Raw genomic sequence first — 23,023 nt, 5'->3', positions numbered from 1 at the left:
AAGCAGTCCTTGGGACAGGCCTTATTGAGGTCGGTGAAGTCAACGCAGACTCGCCATTTGCTACTCTTTTTCTTGACCACCACCGGATTGGCCAGCCAGTCGGGGTACTGTACTTCCATTATCTGATCAACTTTCAGGAGTCGCTCGACTTCGTCCTGAACTGCCTTTGCTCGATCGGTGCCAAAACGTCGTCATTTCTGCCAAACTGGTTTGAAAGTGGGATCGACATTTAGTTTGTGGCACGTGACTGACGGATCGATGCCGACCATATCCTTAGTGGACCAGGCAAACGTCAAGGATCGCGATTTCAGAAACGCTACCAGCTCGGTCTTGAGTCCAACATCGAGTTCGGCCCCAATTCTGACCGTCCGGGAGGGGTCTGCTCCGTCGATATTGACTTGTATGATTCGGCATCCTGTGGCCTTCAGCCAATCTCGATCCGGTTTATGAGGATCGACGGAGTGATCCTCACCCTGTAATTGCTATGCGTCGTCCTTCCGCCTTTGCTTTTTTTCGAGAACGGAACAGGTCTTAGCCATCTTTTGGTCGCCGTACAACGTATAAATTCCCGCAGCCGTTGGGAATTTTAGGCAGAGATGATAGGTGGAAGGAACTGCCTGCATGGAGTAGATCCAGGGTGAGGCTAAGATGGCGTTGTAGATTGGTGGGGCGTCTATGACCACGAACTTGGTCTTGCGCGTTACGCACCAGCTTAGACTTGTAGTTTTACGTCGCCCATCGACGTTTTGGCTACGCCATCGTACCCGGTCAACGTTCTGCCTCCTGGTTTGATTTGCTCCGGCGCGACACCCATTTTCTCCAGTGTTTGCGCGAACAGGACGTTAACCGTGCTACTGCTGTCTACTAAGACACGTTATACGTCGAATTCGCCCATCCTGACTTCCACCATTAGAGGGTTGTTATGAGGGTGATGGATCCCCTTGGTGTCTTCCGCTGTGAACGCGATGGGATCACTGCTTAGTGCTTCCTCTACGGAAATCGCCTGAACATTACAGATCTGACGCGCTCGCTTTTTCAAGGCTCGGACAGAATCTGGGCATTCATCGGTCTGACCGATGATCATAGAGATACGACCCCAAGGTGCCGCTTGATCGCTCTGCTGTCCTTTTTGACGCTTGGATGGTGTTTGGGGGACTTCCACTGGTGCCGGCGTCTGCTGCTCGGCGGGAGGTGGCTGCTGCAGAGTATCTGGTGCGCTATTGGATTGGTTGGCGCTCTTCTGACCTCGGCCAGGGTTGGATCGCCCGAACCTTCCTCCTCAACCTCTTCCTCCGCGGCCGCCGCGAAAAGCTTTAGGTTGATAAACCGCTTTGATTTTGCCGGATAGGTACTTCTCAAATAAGTAATTGGACAGGTGCTTGCACTCGGCTGTAGAATGGCCACCGAACATATGAAAATCGCAGTATAGCTCCTCTTGTGTATCGGAAGAGGCGGTGTTCTGTCCTTCATCCTCGGATATCACGTTGACCACTCCGCGCTTGGGGTCCCTCGGGTCGTGATGCTTCCGAGGTTCCTAATTGGTTTCTCGACTTTTTTCTTTAGCCACGGCTGGGCGAGGAGGAGGGAGCTTATTGGCTCGTTTCTTCTCGTCTTCTTCAACGTAAGCGACGCGAGATCCTCGATGAAGGGCTTCATCCAGGTCAGTGGCCTCCCTGATATTGAGATCTACATGCAGTCGGGAGCCGGGAATGAGTCCTTTCTTGAAGGCAGCGATTGCAACGTCCTCAGCGACCGTTATGGTGGCGTACTTTTCCTTGAATCGGGTGAGGTACTTCCAAAGTGGTTCGTCGGGTTCTTGGACTATCTCCCAGAGCTCGGCACTAGAGGCGTTGCGTTGTATGAACACCCGATAATTCCGTAGGAAGGCTGTCGACAGTTGTTCGAAACAGTCGATTGTGCCCGGGGGGATATGGGAAAACCATATCAGTGCGTTCTCTACCAGGCTGTCGATGAACAGTTGGCACTGGCCGGCGTCTTTCTGCTCTTCGGTGAACCTAGCTTTGGAGATGGTAGCCATGAACGAGGTCAGATGCTGTACTGGATCCTTTGTTCCATCATAAGTTGGAACTCTTATCTTCACGTTCGGAACGTACGTCTCCAAGATGCGCTGGGTGAATGGAGGTTGCTGCGTGGCCTCGAACATTCTATCGATCTCAGGTGCCGAGCTGATAGCTCGGTGGAGCAGGGACCCCATAGCTTTGATCTTGAGGTGCATTTCCTCAAGCTCGGGGCAGGAAGGTGCTGCCGGATCTCTATGGGAGGGTTGCCCCAGCCGAGGCTGTGCCCCTGATGCGAGTACCGATGGTACATGCTGGTTTGGGAACCGGAAAGTCAAAGACGGCGGGTCGCTGAACAGGCGGCGGCTTAGAGGATCGTTCCTCCGAACCTCCTATGATGGTGCCCCGTTCTGTTGAAGTGGCGGGGGTGCGCTGTGCCCCATCGCGTCCAGCCGTTGATTTGTTGCGGAGATCGCCTGGAAGAGGTCCTTGGAGACCGTTCCGAACACGTGACGGAGATCGTCCATGGTGACGAACTGGGAAGGTTGGGCGATTTGCGCAGGCGATCCCTGTCTATCGACAGTTCCATTGACTGGTGGCACCTCGTCGGTCTCCTGACCCCCATGGTGAGGTATCTCAACCTCCTCCACTTCGTCGGAAGGTGCTGCGGACTCATCTGCTGGGTTAGCCGAAGTGCGGCGAACACCAGTCCGTGCGTAGACGCGCGTGGTGGGTGCGGCGACAGGTGGATCCGCGGCGACGTCCTGAGAGTTGGTTGCCCGTTTGGTTGGGTCATCTTGCTGTGGGGCGGTTACGTTGGTGGCACCGTTGTTGGAGATTGAAGACATGGTATTGGCTCTTGCTTCTTTGAGATAGGATCTAGAAGAGAAGTGTTTTGTAGAACTTAGGTCCCCTCCTTCTAGCGCGAATTGTAGAAACTGATGTTTCTCACAATGAATTTGTTTAGAAGAGAAACAAATTCAATAACAATCTCTAAAAGAATTTGGATCAAAGTAAACAAGAAAAGAAGAAATGAAATCTCTTGAGAAACAAGTTAGGTTTTGCTCAAGAACAAAGAGGAATTAGGATTTTTGTATTAATAATTGGATGATCTTACAATGAGAGGATTGCCCTCTATTTATAGGTATTCAAAGATCTACTGAATATATTTGAATATATTGAATATATTGACTTTCCTAATTACAGGCGAACTGATTAGGAAAGTCCTTCCCTTCTTGCTAGGTCAGCCGCAGGGCGAATTGAAGTGTCGGTTCGTCACCTTGGCAGTGGGCTTCTTGGTGTTATTGGGCCTTCAGGGATGAAGTCCAAACCTAGGTCGAGTTCCCGGTTTAGATGATCGGTTCTCTTAACGGGTTTAGATCGGTATGTTGGGAGTGCTAATTCCCGCACTAACAAAACGTTTTCTCAATAACGTTCGAAAACATAAATATTTCTTCTAATTTTCAACACCGATTTAGATTTACATAATTTGGGTTGAGTCGAGGCTTGTTTTATACTTAGCCAAACAAGAAAATTACATTACATATTTGTGCGACCCAACTCTCCGACCCGTACATTTGAAATATTATTGAAACCAGCACGTATATTCTAATATATATATTTGGTTGATAAAAAAAATCATGTAAAGTTGAAAAAATTATATCAGTTCAAATTTGAAGTGCATCCTTTGAATTTATTTTTTATTTTTTAAGACTTGAGAGAACACGTTTATTGTTTTTAACAATTTCAAACTTCCAGTTCAGACAATGTTGTATTTTTTGGATTTTGAAGTGGATAATGTGCACTATCTCTTTCGGCATTAACACTTCCTGGCCATTGCTACTGGCCCAAACCCCTTCAATTTCAAGATTGTAAGTAGGCTAATTGTCAGAGTAGAGTTTTATAATTTCTCTCTCCTGACAATTAGCGTACTTACAATCCGTTTCCGTTTTCATGCAACCTAGGTTACTTTACCTATTAATTAATTGTTTTTAGAAATGTATACCCTTCAAGTAATATTTTTGGATTTTTTTAGAAAAAAATAATTATCTAAAAATGAATTAATGTCTATAGAAATATATCTTTACAACAGTTAAAAAATAGAATATAAATTTATAAAGATATATGTCTTTCTAAAAAATGTAATAATCCCTATATTAGTAAAAGAGAAGTACAAGCTCTCTTGTTTTCTTTTATTCTCTTTTTCTTTCTTTTCTCTACGGTAGAAGAAAAATTAATTTCTTATTTTTATTTTTTAGTGTTCTAATGTTATCATTTTTTAATTTTTTTTGTTCATTTACATTTTTATTCATCTTTTAGTTTTACCACACTCATAATAATACTCAAATTTTAAACACTTTTTATTAACTTCTTTTTTTATTCTATCAATACTCATTATAATAACAATTTTTAATCTTTTATTTTGTCCAAACTTATTACAAAAATATGAGAGTCTATGTGATTGATCAAACTAGAGTGAAATGAAAATGAATATTGCATCCAATCTGTTTTGGATCTTATCCTCAAATATTTTTCGTGCTGTAAAAGTTTTCAATTTTATTTATTTTTATTATATCAAAACTCATTATATTTTATCAGAATTCATTACACAAATATATAAATCACCATAATCGGGTGCACTATAGTATAATAAATATGTAATATATTCCAATCTGATACGAGTCGTATATGTCCATAAAAATTCCTCAACACTGTAGCGTGGGTCCGATTCTAGTTCTTAAACATAATAGATAGTTTATTTAAGAGAGGTGCATTGTGGATCTCATTGAGTAGGTTTCCTAACCAGGAAGAGCAAGTCACACCTAGAGAGATAAAAATTAATGGAGCAAAAAGTCTTCAACCTTTTAGTAGCGATGCTGATTTGCTTGGTGAGTTTATGGCTGTACGCAAACTCAGAGTCACATGTCATGGGCGAAACTTGTATGTCGACGTCGTCACATCATTATTACTATCGTCGTGTAAAGATTCCGCTATTGGTGAGTTAATCCATCTTCCATTGATGAATAAGTATATTATATCTCTAACAATTGCAAACGGTTCAGTACGTGACGTAGTGCGGACTATCTCTGAAGAGGATTGGGAATTACTTATGTGTCAAGCCTTGAATCCTGTAACTGTTATGTTTAAGAACCAGTTGTGCATCCCATGCACACAACAATGCGACATAATTGACCTGTTGGCCTCGGAGGTTGGCGATAGGTTTGAGTTTTACTTCCTTGACACTACTCTTCAGACAAATTTCGCAGGGCTCTATAAGATAACCAGCTTTCCGACCTACTATATCATATGTCTTTAAAAATGGCGATGAAATGGATAGTATGACCGGGGTTAGATCTTATGGAGTATTAAGGGAAGTTGTCGATGAATATTTGGGAGATTGAGAATTATTGAGACATGTCCCTTATTTGTATATCTTTTTTTTTGGGAATTAATGTGAAAAATTCTAAGCTTTCAAAATGCCGGAAAAACTCCAACTTTACCTCAATTTTCATTTGAAAAAATCAACAAAAAAATATGGGTCAAATAGAGGAAAAAAATATAGAATATCTTCTTATGTCTTCAAATTTTGCTTCTTCTATAATGTTTTTCTAGGGGTTATTTACAAATAAAAAGTTATATATTAGTAGGGAGAAATCCTAAGGTGGAAACCTTTTGGTGCAAAAACTCTTGGAAATACCATTAATTCATCCCCTCCTACTTCCTCCCATCTGCCATTATAATTAATTCGTAAGAATGAGTTAGAATATAACACAAACTTTTCAAATAAAACCACAATAGCTTCAAACAAAACAAAATTAGATCATCATCAAGAACACACCTGTATCTCGTAACAAAGTAATGGAGGAAGCTCGAGATCTCAACAATCCCTAGTTCCTTACCAGGACAAAGCCTTGTTCCACCTCCAAACACAAAGCATGAGTTTTGTGACTCCAAGCTCTTCTTCTGCATTCAAAAAAATCAATATAACCCTCATTTTCAATCAAACGTTTTCAGACAAAGAAAAAACATAGGAAACGAGAACCTCATTACTAGTCCTTGTATTTTATATTAAGTGTTGTTAAAAACATTTCACACTTATGTAAAAGAATATTCACATTTCTTTTTACACTTTACTAATATAAGATCATTTTAAATATTGCATTGATAAACATATAAAACGAAATTTAAACAAAACTAAAACTCTAAAATGATATTTTTTTAGTAGATTTTATGACATACAAAACTTACCATCCATCTCCAAGGATTAAAGATCAATGGGTCTTCATAAAGATTTGCATCGTAGTTAATTTCCCTCGTGTAAACATAAATTCTCCATCCTTTTGGGATTAAATAACCTGCAATTATTAAAGATTCATGATCAGGATACTAAAATTAATTAAAGAACACACTCAAAAAAATGGTTTTATAATCTGTCAAAATTATTGGAAGTGAAATTCACAAAGATGGCTCACACTAAAGAGGATGCTTTCATAGCTGGATTTGGTTGGTATTCATAATACACTATAAATCATTGACATACTTAAGGTCCACCACATGCTCACATTATTTCTCTCCCTTTTTCATAAATATAAAAACTACAAATTTATATTAAACCCGACAAAGCAATTGTAATTAAAAATACATATAAATATATATAGAGGTACCGTTGATTTCCAAGTCACGAGTAGTTTTCCTTAGGACCCCATTAACGATCGTTGCCAATCTTGATGTCTCAAAGATAACCTGTAATAAATAATTAGTAATGATTAATTAAACTCTAACGTGTAATGCTTAGTTATTGTTAGTATAACATTAATGTTCGATACTAACAGCTCGAGTGAACTTCATTGACTTCACATCCTCCAGACCGAGTGGTTCGTCTGGTCGTTTTCTTTCCCTTATAGCCAAATGCTCTGTCTGCAATTACATCACAATCCGAAATCATATAATTGAACCAGAGAATTGTAACAACCGGTTATGTTCTTTACTTAGGGACATACTCTGAGTTCTTGAAGAGCTTTAGGGTGATCATGAAGGTACTTAAGAGCCATCATAGATGTCGTAGAAACAGTTTCGTAACCCGAATACAAAATCGTGACGACTTGGTCTCTTATTTCTTCATCGGTTAATGAGTATCGGTTATCTTCCTTCTTCATCAAGTAACCTAACATGTCCGTGAATGTTTCTCCAGAATCTCTACGTTCTTGCATCAGCTCTCTTAGCAACCTATCAACGTTCTTTCTTGCCTGAAAAGAAACCGAAAAAAGTTCAGTTTCTGTTATTTTTCTCATTCATATTTTGTAATCAAGGTCGAGATCGAGAATTTTACTTGGATTCCGCAACGATAATTCGTACCGGGAAGATCGATCGGAACTGATAAAGTACCAACAACAAGCTTGAAGAACGCTGTTTTGAATTCTTCAACGAATGGTTTTCTTAAATTCTCAGCGATCTGTGTCAGTGAAGATAAAAATGCCATCTGCAAGAAACCCACCCAAAATAAAGAAATTATAAAAACACAAAAGATACATAAAAAATAAATAAAAGTTCTGACAAATATTCTCGGATATAATCAAAGACAAACATTCTCAATAATTTACTATTGCACCCATCCATATAACATTATCAGTTTGTTTATCAGTCTTTATCAGAAAACTGTAAACCATATGGGCTCTACAGAGGACTAAATTGATAACACTCTAAAACTTATTATTACTTTCTAACCTTCTCTTATAAGGCATAGACTGATATCGGAAGAAACAGAGAAGGTAAAAATAGTAAAAACAGAGAGAAAGGTAAAAAAACATACATGTTTGGTCTTATCTTGGATATCAATATCCTCAAGTTCATTCCACTGACCAAGATAGCTTCTCATGAAGTGATCGACTTTAGGCAAGATGTGATCCCTCATCATGGTCGAGCTTATAAGAGAGAGAAGCGAGCCTCTCATAAGCCGGTGGCTCGAACCATGAACCGCAGCCATGTTGCAAGTCCCGAGTATATCAAGCATAGATTGTGGGTAACCAGGAACCAAACCTTTTGATTCGTTCTTTAAAATGTATCTGTTCACTTCTGAGTCCATCGAGATTAATGTTGGACAACCAAGAAGATGAGATTTGAAGAAACTCCCATATCTGTTGATTCTATGTTAGTTATAAGAAGAGAAACAAAATATTGATTTGGTTATTTGAATGTTTTTTTTTACCGGAGTCTTTGGTTTCTCATGAAGTTGGGGCCTTGTTTGAGGAACTCGGTGGTTTCGCCAAAGATTGGCCAGCCCATGGTTCCAGGAGGAAGGCCATTCTTGGTATATCGCATCTGATTCCATCGAAGAAGAGCAGAGCAGAGCGAGACGAAGATAACAAGTAGTCCCATCATCACCATCACTGTTCCCATCTCACTCTATTTTCTTGTTTGTATCTATGTTCTGTACTCTGTTTTGAAACAGACAAGAGAGAGATAGAGTGAGAAAGAGAAAGGTGGCTATGGAATGTGGTTGAGACTAGGAAGGTGTGTTTGCAAGTGTTTATATAGAAAGCTAAGTCAAGTGTGCAGCATGTTCAGAGAGATAGAGAGAGATTGATAATGGACTTACCATAGGAAAAATAATAAAGAATCACACCAACTCTGTGTATATTTTCTTATTCTATGAGTTCTGATAGTATTTTGGAAAACATTACATATTTGTCACTTTTATTGTTTCCTAGCATGAAAATAAACATGATAGTGACCTTTAGAGTTATTTCGAAGCATAATAAAATCTATTTTGGAATTTGGATTATGGAGGTCCTTTAGCATTTGTAACAAGTTTGGTATATAATAAAAAAAACTATACATGGATTTCTAAGAATACTGTTTATGATAATGTATTTTCCCATGAGAAATTATAAACTGTGTAAAAAACATTTGTGGTCTTTTTAATATATTATATGTTGTGGTTTCTTTAGTATATTAACGAAATGAAAATGGTACAGTAAAACTTCTATAAATTAATACTCTCTATAAATTAATAAATTCTTTCGGACCTGAGTTGGACCAATGTAAAAAATCACACATTTCAATAAAATAATAAAATAATAATTTTTTGGAAATTCTATGTAAAAATATATTATATACCACCACCTAAAAAATGTATTTATGAACAAATTAATAAACCTATTATATGTCTCTTTACTTTCGCTTTTGCATAGTTTCTTTAATCACTTAAATTGTTGGCTCAAAAAATATTTCGAATAAAAAATAAATTACATCACAATAGTGTATGACCAACTATGGAGAGAACCTTGGCTCCGCCTTCCTCCCTTGGGGAAATAACCTTACTCCAACCTCCCCCACCTTCCTCCTTTAGGGAGATAACCTTGCATCCAACCTTCTTCACCATAGAGAGAATCTCGGCTATGCCCTCCTCCTGTGTGGAGAGAACATGTCCACTTCTTTTAGTTATCTCAAAGTGGCTTGCTCCAGCAACTAATGAAACTAAAAAACCATTTTCCAACGTCACAAAATCTTTTGATAGTAACTAATGTTAAATTTCCCAATGTATTCGTGGAAGTTTCTTTGACACACCATGATGTAGTCTCTGTCTCCGAGCTCCTATGGATCTATCAACAACGATTTATGTTTTTCCAATCTATCTATGTTTTTTGTAAGCTTGTGTTTGATTAGCCTATTTTATCCAACCATTAGGTTGATGACCTTCTCCTCTTTATCCCCTTTTGGGATTGCTCTAGAGATATGAAATCTCGAATAACACATGAGGGGACGGTTAGGTTCCTGTGTACCGTTGTCTCGAGGGAGTTTGTGGCCTGAGGGTATAATTGGTATATCGACTTTGGGTGACGATCCAAAGGCGTGCTGTAGGGTGATAGTGTAACGACCCGGAACCTCGGTAACAAAATTACCGAGAGTTGCCAAAGAATCAGTGCCGAGAAAGACCGAGAGTCAATGTCGAGAGTGACCGAGAAACGGTACTGAGAAAGACCGAGAGTCAGTGATGTGACCCGAAGACGCGGTCACGACTCGGTTGCGGTACGGTTGCGGCTTGAGCTCTCGGTCAACTTTCAAACGGTGAAACTTTCCTCGGCCGAGGTTCTGGAATTCAGACCTAGGAGAGAATCAAACGAGGGAAACGGAGTTTGAAGGAATTCAAACAGGCCGTTTGGGAGATACGTCAAGAAACCACGAACGGTTCGATCGGATAGTACAGATGCGGAACGAACGAATGGCCGGCTACGGTGGAAACGATGGTGGAGATGATTTGAGGCGATTTAGTGGGGAACTCGGGAACTTATGAAAGAGAACTCGAGGTTGCGAAGGGGAGAGATGGAAACGAAGTGGAGAGGGAAATATGAGTGGATCGAGAGACGACACAAGAGGTTTGGCTCTCCTCTTGATACGGTCTCTAACATTGTCGAACCCGGTTCGAGGCTTGTTAGGGTTTTCTCAAGGTTCAATCCCGGATTGAAGAAAGAGAAGAGTGAGATAAGTTTCAAGAATCTCTCTTGAAGAAAAGTTTTATTTTCATACAAGTCTAAGGAGGAACAAGGGCTTAAGGAGAGTTTAAATAGCTAGGTCTAGATAGGAGCTTAAGGACACGCGGATTCATCTTGATCCGCACATCGTCCTTTTGACGTGTCCCCTTTACAAAGAGAACACATCGCCACCTTTTGACTAAACACGCTTAGCCACAAACACTCTCCAACGTTTACAAACATAAAGGATCAAAAGAGAATATTCTTAAGTTCAAAATTAAACCAAAAATAAGAGGGAAAGAGAGACAACCGCCTTGGCCTTGCGCGTGAAGCAACTTAGCCTTTAGGCGTTTTGCGTTTAGCTCCATGCCTCGTTAAAACCTTCTCCGGTAAACCCATTGGGACAAACCTGGAGTGAGGAAAAAGAGTACACTTCCTTGCTGAACGACTTGACCGTCTTCACTCTTGGGTAACAGTGAAGACTAAGCGGACTGAGCCTTTGGAGTCTTCATGGGGAGGCTGGCTTTGGACGAATGTTCGGACAAATAGGTTGAGCCGCTGCTTGGCCGCCTTTGCTGAGCTCTTGGAGCGTGTGGTTGCTCCGGGAAGGATTGATGGAGCCTTGGCCGCATCCGAAGAGGTTGCCCTGGTCGCGTCCGATGCGTCTTGGTCAGGCGTCTCGGTCGCGTCCGGCGTGTCTTGGTCTTCTAGGCCGAGGTCGCGTCCTGCGATCACATCAGTCAGTATCGAGAGTTATCGAGAAGCGATGCCGAGAAAGACCGAGAGTCAGTATCGAGAGTTACCGAGAACTAGAGCCAAGGAATACCGGTAACCAGTGCCGAGGAATGCCGATACTTGGTATCGAGGATTGCCGAGAGTTGCCGATAATTGGTATTGAGGATTGCCGAGAGTTGTCGATACTTGGTATCGAGGATTGCCGAAAGTTGCCGATACTTGGTATCGAGAATTGCCGATAGAATGCGGAAGGCAGCGACGGTAGAGTCCGATGATAGAACCCGATGAGTTATGGGAATTGGGTATGAGAATGGAGAGTTCGAGACTACTGTAGTAGTGAACCGACGTTTGAACTGAAGAAGTGGAATCCCAAGTTTACAGTGATCAGATCATTCAGGCTTGCAAGTTTCTGGATGAAAATTGGTTCGAACGAACAGGTTTGTAAATTGTCGAGAAATGAGATGGGAGGTTTTGGTACTTAGTCCGAGGGACAGTCCGAGTAGAATAGGAATGGAAATCCTAGTGAAGTGATAGTGATAGTGATAGTAAAGTGATAGTGATAGTGAAGTGATAGTGATAGTGAAGTAGACTATCCGGAAATGGTTGCATCGGTGATCGATGGACCGGGCCGATGGACAAGCATGATCGACCGGACGATGGGCCGATGGATGGCCTAAAGGACTCGGAAATCTCGCGGAGATTTTTAGCCGACTCACCGGTAAGGAAACCCGAGAGAAATGGAAACTCGCGGTAAATGGAAAGGTGATAGGATAAGGATAGATGCGAGAAATAAGGGAAGTTAGGGGCGGTGAGACTTATCGTTCTAAGGCAACTTAGGGCGGTTCGTGGATCCTATATAAGGGACGAAAACCCTTAGAATTTCTCTAGTTTCGCATAAGCATCCGAGAGCCGCCACAAGAGAGGAAGAGAGAATTCCATTGAAGCTTAAACCGAAAGATCGTAAGTCCAAGTCGAGAGAAGAACGGTAAGTGTTCTTCCACCTTGATTCGTCGATGGTTATGGATATATCTCGGATATTAATGGTATCGATCTGTCCGTGTAGAAGCGGGGATCAGATCCGAGCATAGGAACCGTGAGTTCAACACCTTTGGTCGATACCGAAGGTGAGTGCGTGACTGTGGCCGAGTTCCATGGTTGATTCTCTTGACCCGTGGTTTATTTAATCTTGTTGATTGCTTGTCTTGTTATGGTTATGTGTTTGTATTGCAATATGAATCGGTGGTTGGTCTAAGCAATTTAGACTACTAACCCATGGGAATTGTTTGACTTGCGTGACTTGATTGGAATATACCTTGTGTTAGATTGAGATCGTTGAACTGAGCCTAGTGAGACGGGATGACCGCTCCACTAAGTAAACTTTGTTTACTTACGCCTCCTTTTAATGGACGCAGGAAAAGATAGGTCTGATGATTGGGACTTTAGTGGCTGACCAGCTCGTGTGACGAAGGCAAGGGAGGAGGAGGATGGTGGCTTTGGGTAGAATTATTGATGGCGTTATTTTTATTAATTTTTGTTATTTTCATGCATGAGACAATTGTTATTTTTAAGGATGAACCGAACCTCTTATTATTAAGGAATCCGTATTTTTTAGTTATCGCACTTGTTATACATATTCGCTGTTATGTCTTGTTAAGTAATTGAGTAGAATTACATAGGCCCTAAGAAAAATTTTTATCGGCCAGTATGTCCAAGTATGGGTTTTTAGGGTTGGGGTCTTACATTTGGTATCAGAGCACGGTTATAGTTCTAGGACATGTTCATATAACGGGTGCATGGGTCATTGTTACTAAAAAGCCATCATTCCTTGCCAAGAATGTCTCACGGTAAGACTGGTCATGTATAGATCATAGGGTGTGATAGGCTAAGTTGGTTTGGACGCTAACTTAGAATCGGTTATGGTATTTCAGATGGCACCCAACAGTCGTAACTCGGCTAATACCTCGGCTAGACCAGGAGTCGGAGGGAACGTTGAGGATGCACCGAACACTGCCGCGGTGAACGCTGGGCTAGTGAGTGCGAGGACCGGTACGGAAACCGGAGAACATGGACCCATGGTGTCGGTACGGGAGCGACGCCAACAGTGGGTGCAGGTGCTAATGCGAATGCGAACGTGGGGATGGGGCAAGTATTGGAGACCTTGGTCCAGATACTGAACCAAATGACACCACCGCAGGTCGCAAACCCGCCTGTACCTAACGTGGTGCCAGTGGTGGCAGCTCCTTCGTACTTGACTATCATGGACCACATGCTCAAGTTGGGTACACAGTATTTTAGTGGAGGAGCGAATCCTACCGAGGCTGATGAATGGAGAAGTCGCCTCGAAAGGAACTTCGACTCGGTGCGTTGTCCGATGGAGTATAGGAGCGACATCGCTACCCACTACCTGTCCGGGGAAGCCCATCCTTGGTGGATGGGTATGGTGAGCCGTATGGCCAACCCGAATTGTTCGTGGGAGACTTTTCGTGGGTTGTTCCTTGCAAAGTATTTTCCGCAAGAAGCTATCAGCCGTCTTGAGTCGGAATTCCTGGATTTGAGGCAAGGGAACCGGACCATGCGTGAGTATGAGACTGAGTTCAACCGGCTCAAGAGGTACAGTGGAACTGAGATGGTGGATGAGCAAGTGCAGATTCGTCGGTTCTTGCGGGGCATGAGAGTGGATGTCCGCAACCGGTGTATGATTCGGAATTTCGGGAGTCTTGCTGAGCTGGTGGAGAAGGCGGCCATGTTGGAGGACGACAGGTCGAGGAAGCTCAGCAGCATCCTGGAGGGATCATGGTGCAGCAGGCGCCGGTGGTGAAAGCTGAACCGGGAACCGGGAGTAAGCAGACTGGGAGTCGGAAACCTATGGGTAAGGATAGTGTACGTGTGTGCCCAACTTGCCGCAAGAGACACTCGGGACAGTGTCGACAATTGCTTGGGACTTGTTTTTCTTGCGGAGAGAAGGGTCACATGGCTAGCAACTGTCCGAAGAAGGAAAGCGACACGCGAGTGTGCTACCAATGTGGGCAGCCGGGTCACATCCGGCCAGACTGTCCGCAGTTGGGAACGCAAGGGCAGAAATGGGCCAGCGAGGTGATGCCGTTGCCACTACCGCCAAAACGGCCGGCGATTATGCCTAGGGTGTATTCGATCGCGGACGGGCAGGTGGAAGCTAGCACTTCACAGTAGATCACTGGTAAGTTTTGATACTCACCTTAGTGAATTTCTTACGTGAATATTGTGTGTGTGTGCGTGTGTTTGGTTGTGTGTGGTTACGTTCTTAGCAAGTAGAATTGTGTAGGGACCTTACTCATGGGCGGTGTGGAAACTCATGTGATGTTTGACACCTAGGCTACGCATTGTTTTGTGAGTCCGGATACGATTAGGAAAGGTGGTTTCCGGAAGGAGCCCGGAGATCATTTTGGTTTAGTACAGGCAGCGGGCGGTCAAGTGATGTTTACGTACGAGGTGGTACGTAACATCTCGGTCATGGTATGCGGTATGGATATCCGGCAGATTTAGTCATATGTCGAGTGAAGGCACACGACGTGATATTGGGCATGGACTGGCTAAGCAAGCACCAAGCTCACTTGGACTGCTACCGCGGGCGAGTATTATTTGAGAGTGCTAAGGGAATGGTAGCGTATCAGGGCATCAGGCCATTTCCGGGAAACCTATTGGTCTCGGCGACGCAGGCCGAACAGTTAATCAATAATGGGTGCGAAGCATACTTGGCTTCTATCATGATAGAGGAAGTAGGCACGGGTACATGACTACAAGAGATACCAGTGGTACGGGAGTATGAGAGCGTGTTCGGACCCTTGTCCGGGTTACCGCCGTCACGGTCAGATCCGTTCACTATCGAGTTGGAACCTGGCTCCGATATCGAAAGCTCTGTATCGCATGGCACCGGCGGAGATGGCCGAGTTAAAGAAACAGTTAGGAGAGTTTATGGAGAAGGGATTCGTAAGACCGAGTAACTCACCATGGGGTGCACCGGTAGTCTTTGTAAAGAAGAAGGACGTTACCTTTCGACTTTGCATCGACTACCGAGGATTGAACAAGGTGACGGTAAAGAATCGGTATCCATTACCGAGGATCGACGAATTGTTAGATCTATTTCGAGGAGCCACATATTTCTCGAAGATTGACTTGGCTTCGGGATATCACCAAATTCCGATAGAAGAGTCCGATATTCGGAAGACAGATTTCAGAACAAGGTACGGCCACTACGAGTTTGTGGTCATGCCGTTTGGGTTAACCAATCCCCCGGCAGCATTCATGAAGCTCATGAACAATGTGTTCCGAGAGTACCTGGACGAGTTTGTGATTGTGTTCATCGACGACATTTTTGTTTACTCGAAGAGCAAAGAGGAGCATGCCGCGCATTTGAGGAAAGTGCTGGAAAGGTTAAAGGAGCAGAAGCTTTTCGCCAAACTGAGAAAGTGTAGCTTATGGAAGCGAGAGATTGGTTTCTTAGGACATGTAGTATCGGACAAGGGAGTGTCCGTGGATCAGGAAAAGATTCGATCCATAGCAAAGTGGCCTAGACCACGGAACGCCTCAGAGATTAGAAGCTTCCTATGACTGGCCGGATACTATCGACAATTTGTGAAAGGATTCGCAAGCATGGCACAGCCGCTGACCAAGCTGACGGGAAAGAACGAACCGTATGTATGGTCGGCTGAATGTCAGAAGAGATTCTCAAGACTTAAGTATATGCTAACTAGTGCACCGGTGTTGGCACTACCGGAACCGGATGAGCCGTATGTAGTTTACACGGACGCTTTTGGTCAAGGATTGGGATGTGTACTTATGCAGAATGGGAAGGTAATAGCTTATGCTTCTAGACAGTTGAGGAAGCACAAATCGAATTACCCAACCCATGATTTGGAGATGGCGGCCGTAGTATTTGCACTCAAGATTTGGAGGTCTTACTTGTATGGTGGTAAGGTGCAAATATACACGGACCACAAGAGCCTGCAGTACATTTTTACTTAGTCGGAACTGAACCTACGACAGCAGAGATGGATGAAACTGGTCGCGGACTACGACTTGGAGATCAGCTACCATCCGGGTAAAGCCAACCTAGTGGCGGATGCCTTAAGTAGAAGAGGGTCGGCTATTAGTGCTAAGAGAGAAGTGGAGAACTTGGTTGGTATGATCAGAAACCTACGGTTGAATGCATTGACAGAACAGTCCGAACCGTTAGGCCTTGGGGCCGCGAACAAAGTAGACTTGCTAACGAGGGTATGGTTAGCACAGGAGAAAGATGCAGAACTGATACGGTTGTCCAAGGTGGATGGAACCGAGAATGAAACCGCGAATAACGGTACTATTTTGGTTAAGGGACGAGTGTGTGTTCCTATGAATAAGGATCTACGTACCGCAATCCTTAAGGAGACGCATCAGTCTCAATTAGCGATCCACCCCGGATCCACCAAAATGTACCAAGACTTGAAGAGGTACTACCATTGGACGGTCATGAAGAGAGAAGTGGCAGAATGGGTCGCAGCCTGTTCGACATGTCAGAGAATTAAGGCAGAGAATCAGGTCCCGGGCGGTTTGTTGCAAAGCTTAACGATACCCGAGTGGAAATGGGACATGATAACCATGGATTTCATCACGAGCTTGTGCCGTGCGACAAGAAGGACACCATCTGGGTGGTCGTGGATCGACTGACAAAATCGACATATTTCTTGGCTATCAACAAAAAAGGACGGGGCCGAGAAATTGGCCGAGGTGTACGTACAAGAGATAGTACGGTTGCATGGTGTTCCAGCGAGCATAGTGTAAGATAGAGATTCGAAGTTTACTTCGGGAATATCGAAGGCCTTACAAAAGCGTTTTGGGACGCGAATGGATATGAGTACGGCCAACCATCCACAAACGGGCGGGCAGTCTGAATGCACAATGCGGACGCTTGAGGATCTTTTGCGAGCAAGTGTGCTAGATTGGGGAGATAATTGGGTAAGGCGTCTACCATTAGCAGAGTTTTCCTACAACAACAGCTTCCACGCGAGTATAGGCATGTCACCGTACGAGGCTTTATACGTCGACCTTGCAGAACACCCTTGTGATGGACACAAGTAGGGGAGCAGAGTGTTTATGGTCGAGATTTTGTGGACGAGACCACCGAAAAGATTAGGATCTTGAAGCTAAATATGAAAGAAGCCCAAGATAGACAGAAACATTATGCGGATAAGCGCCGAAGGGAGTTGGAATTTCAGGTTGGAGATATGGTTTATCTCAAAACCGTGACTTATAAGGGTAAGGATCGGGTAGCACTGAACACTAAGTTGACACCTCGATACATGGGACCGTATCGAATCCTGGAAAGGATTGGTCCGATGGCTTACAAGTTGGAGTTACCTCCGGCCATGTCAGCTTTTCATCCGGTGTTTCATGTGGCGATGCTAAGGAAGTGCATCACGGGACGGGAGAATGTTATCTCCGAACCCCCACCCGACCTTCAAGTGAATATGACCATCATCGGTCGGCCAGTTTGGATAACTGGTACGAAGATGAGAGGCCCGCATAAGAAGAAGAAGACAAAGTTGATTCAAGTCGTATGGGATTGTGAAGGAATAGAGGAAACGACTTGGGAACCAGAAGAAGTTATGAAGGTGAACTTCAAGAAGTGGTTCGATAAGAGAGAGATTCCTCGTAAGGAAAGCAAAGATTCAAGGACGATATATCATGGTTTTTGTAGTTTTTAACCATGATATAAAGAGTCTTTTAGTGTCTTTTGATGTGTTTCTTGGATGTTTTAGAGTCTTTGCAGGTTTTCTAGGATTTTAGCACGGATGGATCGAAATGGAGCAATTTGGATCGTTTTGGAGCATAAATCTCGGATCAAAACAAGGGCATTGATCGACACTAGAAGAGCATCGGTCGACACCTTTTTGAGACGATGAAGAATCACAAAATTGGAAGTTTTACAATTCTGCCCCAAAGTCTACCAAAATTGCAACATAAGTCCCTGACGTGTTTTAGGACATATATATATAGTTTTTAGGTTTTTACAAACCCTTAAGTTTTATTCTATCAAGTTTTATTTTTCCTGCAACCCTGAGAGATTTTTGAGAGCTATTGAATAGAGATCTGCTTTGTAGAAAAGAATTTCTTGAACTCCTTCTTACTCTTTTAATATCTATTGCTTATTATTCAGAATTATGTTTTGTTCTTCATTGAACATGTCTGAGTAGTTTGCTTGTTAGGTTTAGGGTTTTTCACGGGAATTTTATGAATTATTAGATCTGATTATTTAGGATTCATTATCTATCTAGATCTTCATCTTAGGTTGTTCTTCATATTAATCCTTGATTGGCCATCTAGAATTAATACTTTAGGAAAATAAATTGATATGAGAATATAATTGATTTCCTGATAAAACTTTTTGATGAGCAAAATTATTTCTTGCAAAGAGATTTTATTTAATAATTTTGTGAACAATCTAAACCTGATTTTATTGCTGATTTTTAACCTAGAATTTTACAAAGAGATTTGGATTTTCTAGTTTTAAATTTAGATATTATTTCCAGTGAGAATTGAATTAATTTACAAAAGTGTTTAGAGTTCCAGATCTATTCTTAATTGTTTGAATCCTAAATTTAATATTCATAATTTCCTGAGAAAATGCCTAGGCCTAGCTTTTTGATTTTCTGAATTTACAACAGCTTTTATTTAATATTTTGCATTGTTTATTTTAATTCAATTTAATCTGTTTAGCATAATTGAAAAACTCTATAATTTATTATGTAGACTTGAGTCCTTGTAGAATTCGACCCCTAAGTATTACAGTGATCTCTTAATTTGAGAGAGTAGCTCAGGGTTAAATTTGAGCATATCAAATTTTGGCGCCGTTGCCGGGGACTCTTTGATCTACCATTAGATTTGAGTTTTTGATTTTGTCTAAATTTTTATTTTTATTTTCAAACTAACACGCTTTTGTTTTATTTTCTCTTGTGTGTTTCAGGTGTATGCCTAATAAGCCTAACACAAGGAGCAACAAGACTGGTCCAATTCTGAAGCTTTCAAACCAAGAGTTGGGAAAACTTGAGCGTGAGAACAGAAAAGCAGCCAAATCCTTAAAGATGGTTAACACGATTATTCTGATGCGTGATGAGGATGANCAATCTAAACCTGATTTTATTGCTGATTTTTAACCTAGAATTTTACAAAGAGATTTGGATTTTCTAGTTTTAAATTTAGATATTATTTCCAGTGAGAATTGAATTAATTTACAAAAGTGTTTAGAGTTCCAGATCTATTCTTAATTGTTTGAATCCTAAATTTAATATTCATAATTTCCTGAGAAAATGCCTAGGCCTAGCTTTTTGATTTTCTGAATTTACAACAGCTTTTATTTAATATTTTGCATTGTTTATTTTAATTCAATTTAATCTGTTTAGCATAATTGAAAAACTCTATAATTTATTATGTAGACTTGAGTCCTTGTAGAATTCGACCCCTAAGTATTACAGTGATCTCTTAATTTGAGAGAGTAGCTCAGGGTTAAATTTGAGCATATCAAATTTTGGCGCCGTTGCCGGGGACTCTTTGATCTACCATTAGATTTGAGTTTTTGATTTTGTCTAAATTTTTATTTTTATTTTCAAACTAACACGCTTTTGTTTTATTTTCTCTTGTGTGTTTCAGGTGTATGCCTAATAAGCCTAACACAAGGAGCAACAAGACTGGTCCAATTCTGAAGCTTTCAAACCAAGAGTTGGGAAAACTTGAGCGTGAGAACAGAAAAGCAGCCAAATCCTTAAAGATGGTTAACACGATTATTCTGATGCGTGATGAGGATGATGCTTTGAGGGATCAAGAGGGCCACTTGCGCAATGAGCTAGGCCAAAAGATTGATGCTGAAGGCAATGTGATTGCTAAACCTGTTGTCAACGAGCAGGCTGTCGTGAACCAGCAAGCTGGTGTCGTTGATGATCCAAATCTTGGTGTCGATCGACACCAACCAGGTGGCATTGATCGACACCCACCTGCAGCAGACGGATGTGGAGTTGCAAACCACGTCCAGAGCCCAGTTCGAAGACAGGAGCAGAACCGAGACCTGATCAGGACCATTGCTGACTACAACCGGGCTGATCTTGTGTATGAGAACCGGTCTGCTATTGTTCCTCCACCATTCCAGAGGAATGATTTTGACCTGAAGCCTGCTTACTTCCAGCTAGTTGGGCAGAGACCTTTCTCAAATCTGCCCCATGAGAAGCCTTTGGAACATATTGAGCACTTCGAGGATCTTGTGACCATTATCAAGGCTAATGGAGTGACTGAGGACTTCATATTCTGCAAGCTCTTCCCATAATCACTTGCAGGAGAGGCATCTCAGTGGTTGAAGCAGTTGCCAGCTGGATCTTTGACAAACTGGCATGATATCAAGGTGGCTTTCCTCAACCATTTCTATGATGATGCAATGTCAGATTAGCTGAGAGTCAAGATTTCTTCATTCAAGCAAGGACATGATGAAGCTTTCAAGGCAGCTTGGGTGAGATTCAAAGCTTAGCAAAGGGACTGTCCACACCATGGTTTTTCAAGGGTACAACTGTTGAGTATCTTCTTTAGAGGGTGTGACTGGAAGTATCAGTTAGCTTTGGATGTTGCAAGTCATGGGAACTTCAAGACAAGATTTCCAGAAGATGCTGAAGTTTTGATTGAGAATTTGGGTTCTAGCAATAGCACTTAAAGAGCTGATGCTGAAAGAAAGAGACTGCATGGAGAGTTTGATTCAAACCAGTTAGCTTCTGTTAATGCTAAGTTGGATTCAGTACATAATCTCCTTGTGGGTAAGAAGTCAGTCCAATTTGCTGCTGAAGTTGAGAAATTTGAGCCAGAGCCAGAGAATACAGAGGAGAATGTCAACTATGTGTATGGAGCTGGGTATCAGGGGCAGAGATTCGGTAATCAGCAAGGCAACAGACGTTACAATGGTGACCAGAAGCAGCAACAGAACAATGGCTATACAAGGACCTATGGGAATACATCTTATCAGTCTCCACCTCCTAAGAATTCTTCAGAGAGTAGAATGGAGGCCATGCTTGAGCAGCTTTTGCAAGGACAGGAGCATTTGACAGTGACATTCAATGAAAAGATTGACAATGTCTACACTGAGCTGAATGGGAAGATAGAAGCATTGAACATTCATGTCAAGAAGTTAGAGAATCAAGTTATTCAGACTGCTGGGTCTGTCAAACGACAAGAAGGTTTTCTTCCTGGAAGAACTGAGTCAAACCCCAAGGATGCTTGTAATGCCATATCTATGAGGGATGAAGATGATGTTGAAATTGTTTCTGCACAACAGGGTGAAAAATCGTCAAATCTCTCAACTCCAGATGTTGGTGTCGATCGACACCACCTGGGTGTCGGTCGACACTTCTCCCAGACGAGCCGAAAAGCTGCAAAATCTCAGGTTCCAGCAGTTGAGAGGGTCTACAAGCCTAAGGTTCCTTTTCCCAAGCCAAGAAAGTCTAAGCAGGAGATGGAGGAAGCTAGATGCAAGGCAATGATGGACAAGGTGATGATTGAGATGCCAATTATTGATGCATTAAAGCTTTCACCACCACTAAAACGCAATGTGAAGAGAATGGTATCCAATGGTTTGAGCCCTGAAGAAGGAGCACTGCTTACTAAGGATGTCAGTGCAATTCTGTTAAATCAGCTTTCACAGAGGAAGAAAGAGAAGAAGCAGGAGGTGGTTATCTCTAAGGAAGTGAGTGAAATCATTCAATGTAGGACTGCAGAGAAGTTACCAGATCCTGGAAGCTTTGTACTTGATTTCTCAATCTCAGCAGGAAGGTTTTCTCATTCACTTTGTGACCTTGGTTCTAGCATCAACTTGATGCCACATTCTGTTGCTGTGAGACTTGGGATGACAGTATTCAAGCCAACTCAGATTTCTCTTATCTTGGCTGATCGCTCCCAAAGAATTCCTGAAGGTGTTTTAGAGGATATTCCAGTTAAGGTTGGCAACTTCATGTTTCCCACTGACTTTGTGGTGCTGAAGTATGATACAGAGCCTAAAGATCCTCTCATCTTAGAAAGATCTTTCCTGGCTACAGCTGGTACAATCATAGATGTGAAGAAAGGACACATAACACTGAATGTGGATGGTTTGAGTATGAGTTTTGAGATGGATAAACTGAGGAGAGCTCCTACCATTGATGGAAAAACGTTTTCTGTTGAGAAGATTGCTCAGATAAGCTGCAGAGAAGCAAATTCACGAGCATCAGAAGCAGTGTCGATCGTCACCACCAAGAGGGTATCGATCGACACCCCTCCACGACCGAGACAGAACAGCTCCAAGACTGATGCTCCAAGTCAGAAACCTGTTCCCAAACAGAAGAGTCACCAATCCACACTCCAGAGTCCTCGGGTAAGGCTAAGGTATGTATCTTCTTCACCTAAACCTTCTCCTATCATCAATAAGACCTTCAAAGATACAAAGACTGTTTACAGTTAACCAAGCCACGAAATTATCGTAGAGCGCTTGTTTCTTCTGTTGATGATTTTGCAGGACAGAAAAGATACCGTCCCATACCTAAATCCCGCTCTGGTCCTATTCCTAACATCCTTGGCATACCTCATGCACCTAAAGCTTATACACCACCTTGGATGAAGAGGATTTCAATGCCGTGTTCTGCTCCTCCGGATGCCTGAGCTCCAACACAGTCAAGCTAATGACTGAAAACAAGCGCTTAGTGGGAGGCAACCCACTGGTAGGTTTTTCTTTTTCTTTTGATTTTGATTTTTGTTTATTTTATTTTTATTTTTGCTTTCCTC

At 42.3% G+C, this 23,023-nt stretch overlaps 3 protein-coding genes across 4 annotated transcripts; 1 reads left to right on the top strand and 2 right to left on the bottom strand.

The window, feature by feature from the left end:
- Window positions 1,535–2,215, bottom strand: LOC104734034. The gene has a single exon (XM_010453546.1). It carries the CDS (start codon window positions 2,213–2,215, stop codon window positions 1,535–1,537), a length of 681 nt encoding a protein of 226 aa, XP_010451848.1.
- On the bottom strand, window positions 5,506–8,570 carry LOC104732939 (cytochrome P450 85A1). Of its 2 annotated transcripts, XM_010452543.2 has the most exons (9): window positions 8,224–8,566; window positions 7,828–8,152; window positions 7,348–7,497; window positions 7,019–7,264; window positions 6,849–6,935; window positions 6,683–6,761; window positions 6,267–6,373; window positions 5,857–5,981; window positions 5,506–5,746 (listed from the first exon to the last, which is right to left on the bottom strand). In XM_010452543.2, the coding sequence occupies exons 1-9, from the start codon at window positions 8,412–8,414 to the stop codon at window positions 5,659–5,661; spliced, it is 1,398 nt and encodes a 465-aa protein (XP_010450845.1). In that variant the 5' UTR covers window positions 8,415–8,566; the 3' UTR covers window positions 5,506–5,658. The 2 variants fall into 2 exon arrangements, with proteins under 2 accessions (XP_010450845.1, XP_010450846.1); XM_010452544.2 differs by lacking the exon at window positions 5,506–5,746 and having other exon boundaries at window positions 5,906–5,973; window positions 6,254–6,373; window positions 8,224–8,570.
- On the top strand, window positions 17,389–22,900 carry LOC109128032. Its single transcript, XM_019233705.1, has 2 exons — window positions 17,389–17,926; window positions 22,758–22,900. Exons 1-2 carry the CDS (start codon window positions 17,389–17,391, stop codon window positions 22,898–22,900), a joined length of 681 nt encoding a protein of 226 aa, XP_019089250.1.

Source organism: Camelina sativa, chromosome 12 (genome assembly GCF_000633955.1).
Source record: "Camelina sativa cultivar DH55 chromosome 12, Cs, whole genome shotgun sequence".
Taxonomy (NCBI): Eukaryota; Viridiplantae; Streptophyta; class Magnoliopsida; order Brassicales; family Brassicaceae; genus Camelina; species Camelina sativa.
The sequence above is the reverse complement of the archived record's forward strand: the minus strand, read 5'-3'. Positions and strand labels throughout refer to the sequence as shown.

Coding starts and splice junctions, on each gene's coding strand:
- LOC104734034 (XM_010453546.1), bottom strand. CDS start 2,215: ATGGGGTCCCTGCTCCACCGAGCTATCAGCTCGGCACCTGAGATCGAT.
- LOC104732939 (XM_010452543.2), bottom strand. CDS start 8,414: ATGGGAACAGTGATGGTGATGATGGGACTACTTGTTATCTTCGTCTCG. Junction 7,265..7,347: donor ATTATCGTTGCGGAATCCAA/GTAAAATTCTCG, acceptor GTTTCTTTTCAG/GCAAGAAAGAACGTTGATAG. Junction 5,747..5,856: donor TACTTTGTTACGAGATACAG/GTGTGTTCTTGA, acceptor TTATAATGGCAG/ATGGGAGGAAGTAGGAGGGG.
- LOC109128032 (XM_019233705.1), top strand. CDS start 17,389: ATGAAAGAAGCCCAAGATAGACAGAAACATTATGCGGATAAGCGCCGA. Junction 17,927..22,757: donor TTCAAGGACGATATATCATG/GTTTTTGTAGTT, acceptor ATGATTTTGCAG/GACAGAAAAGATACCGTCCC.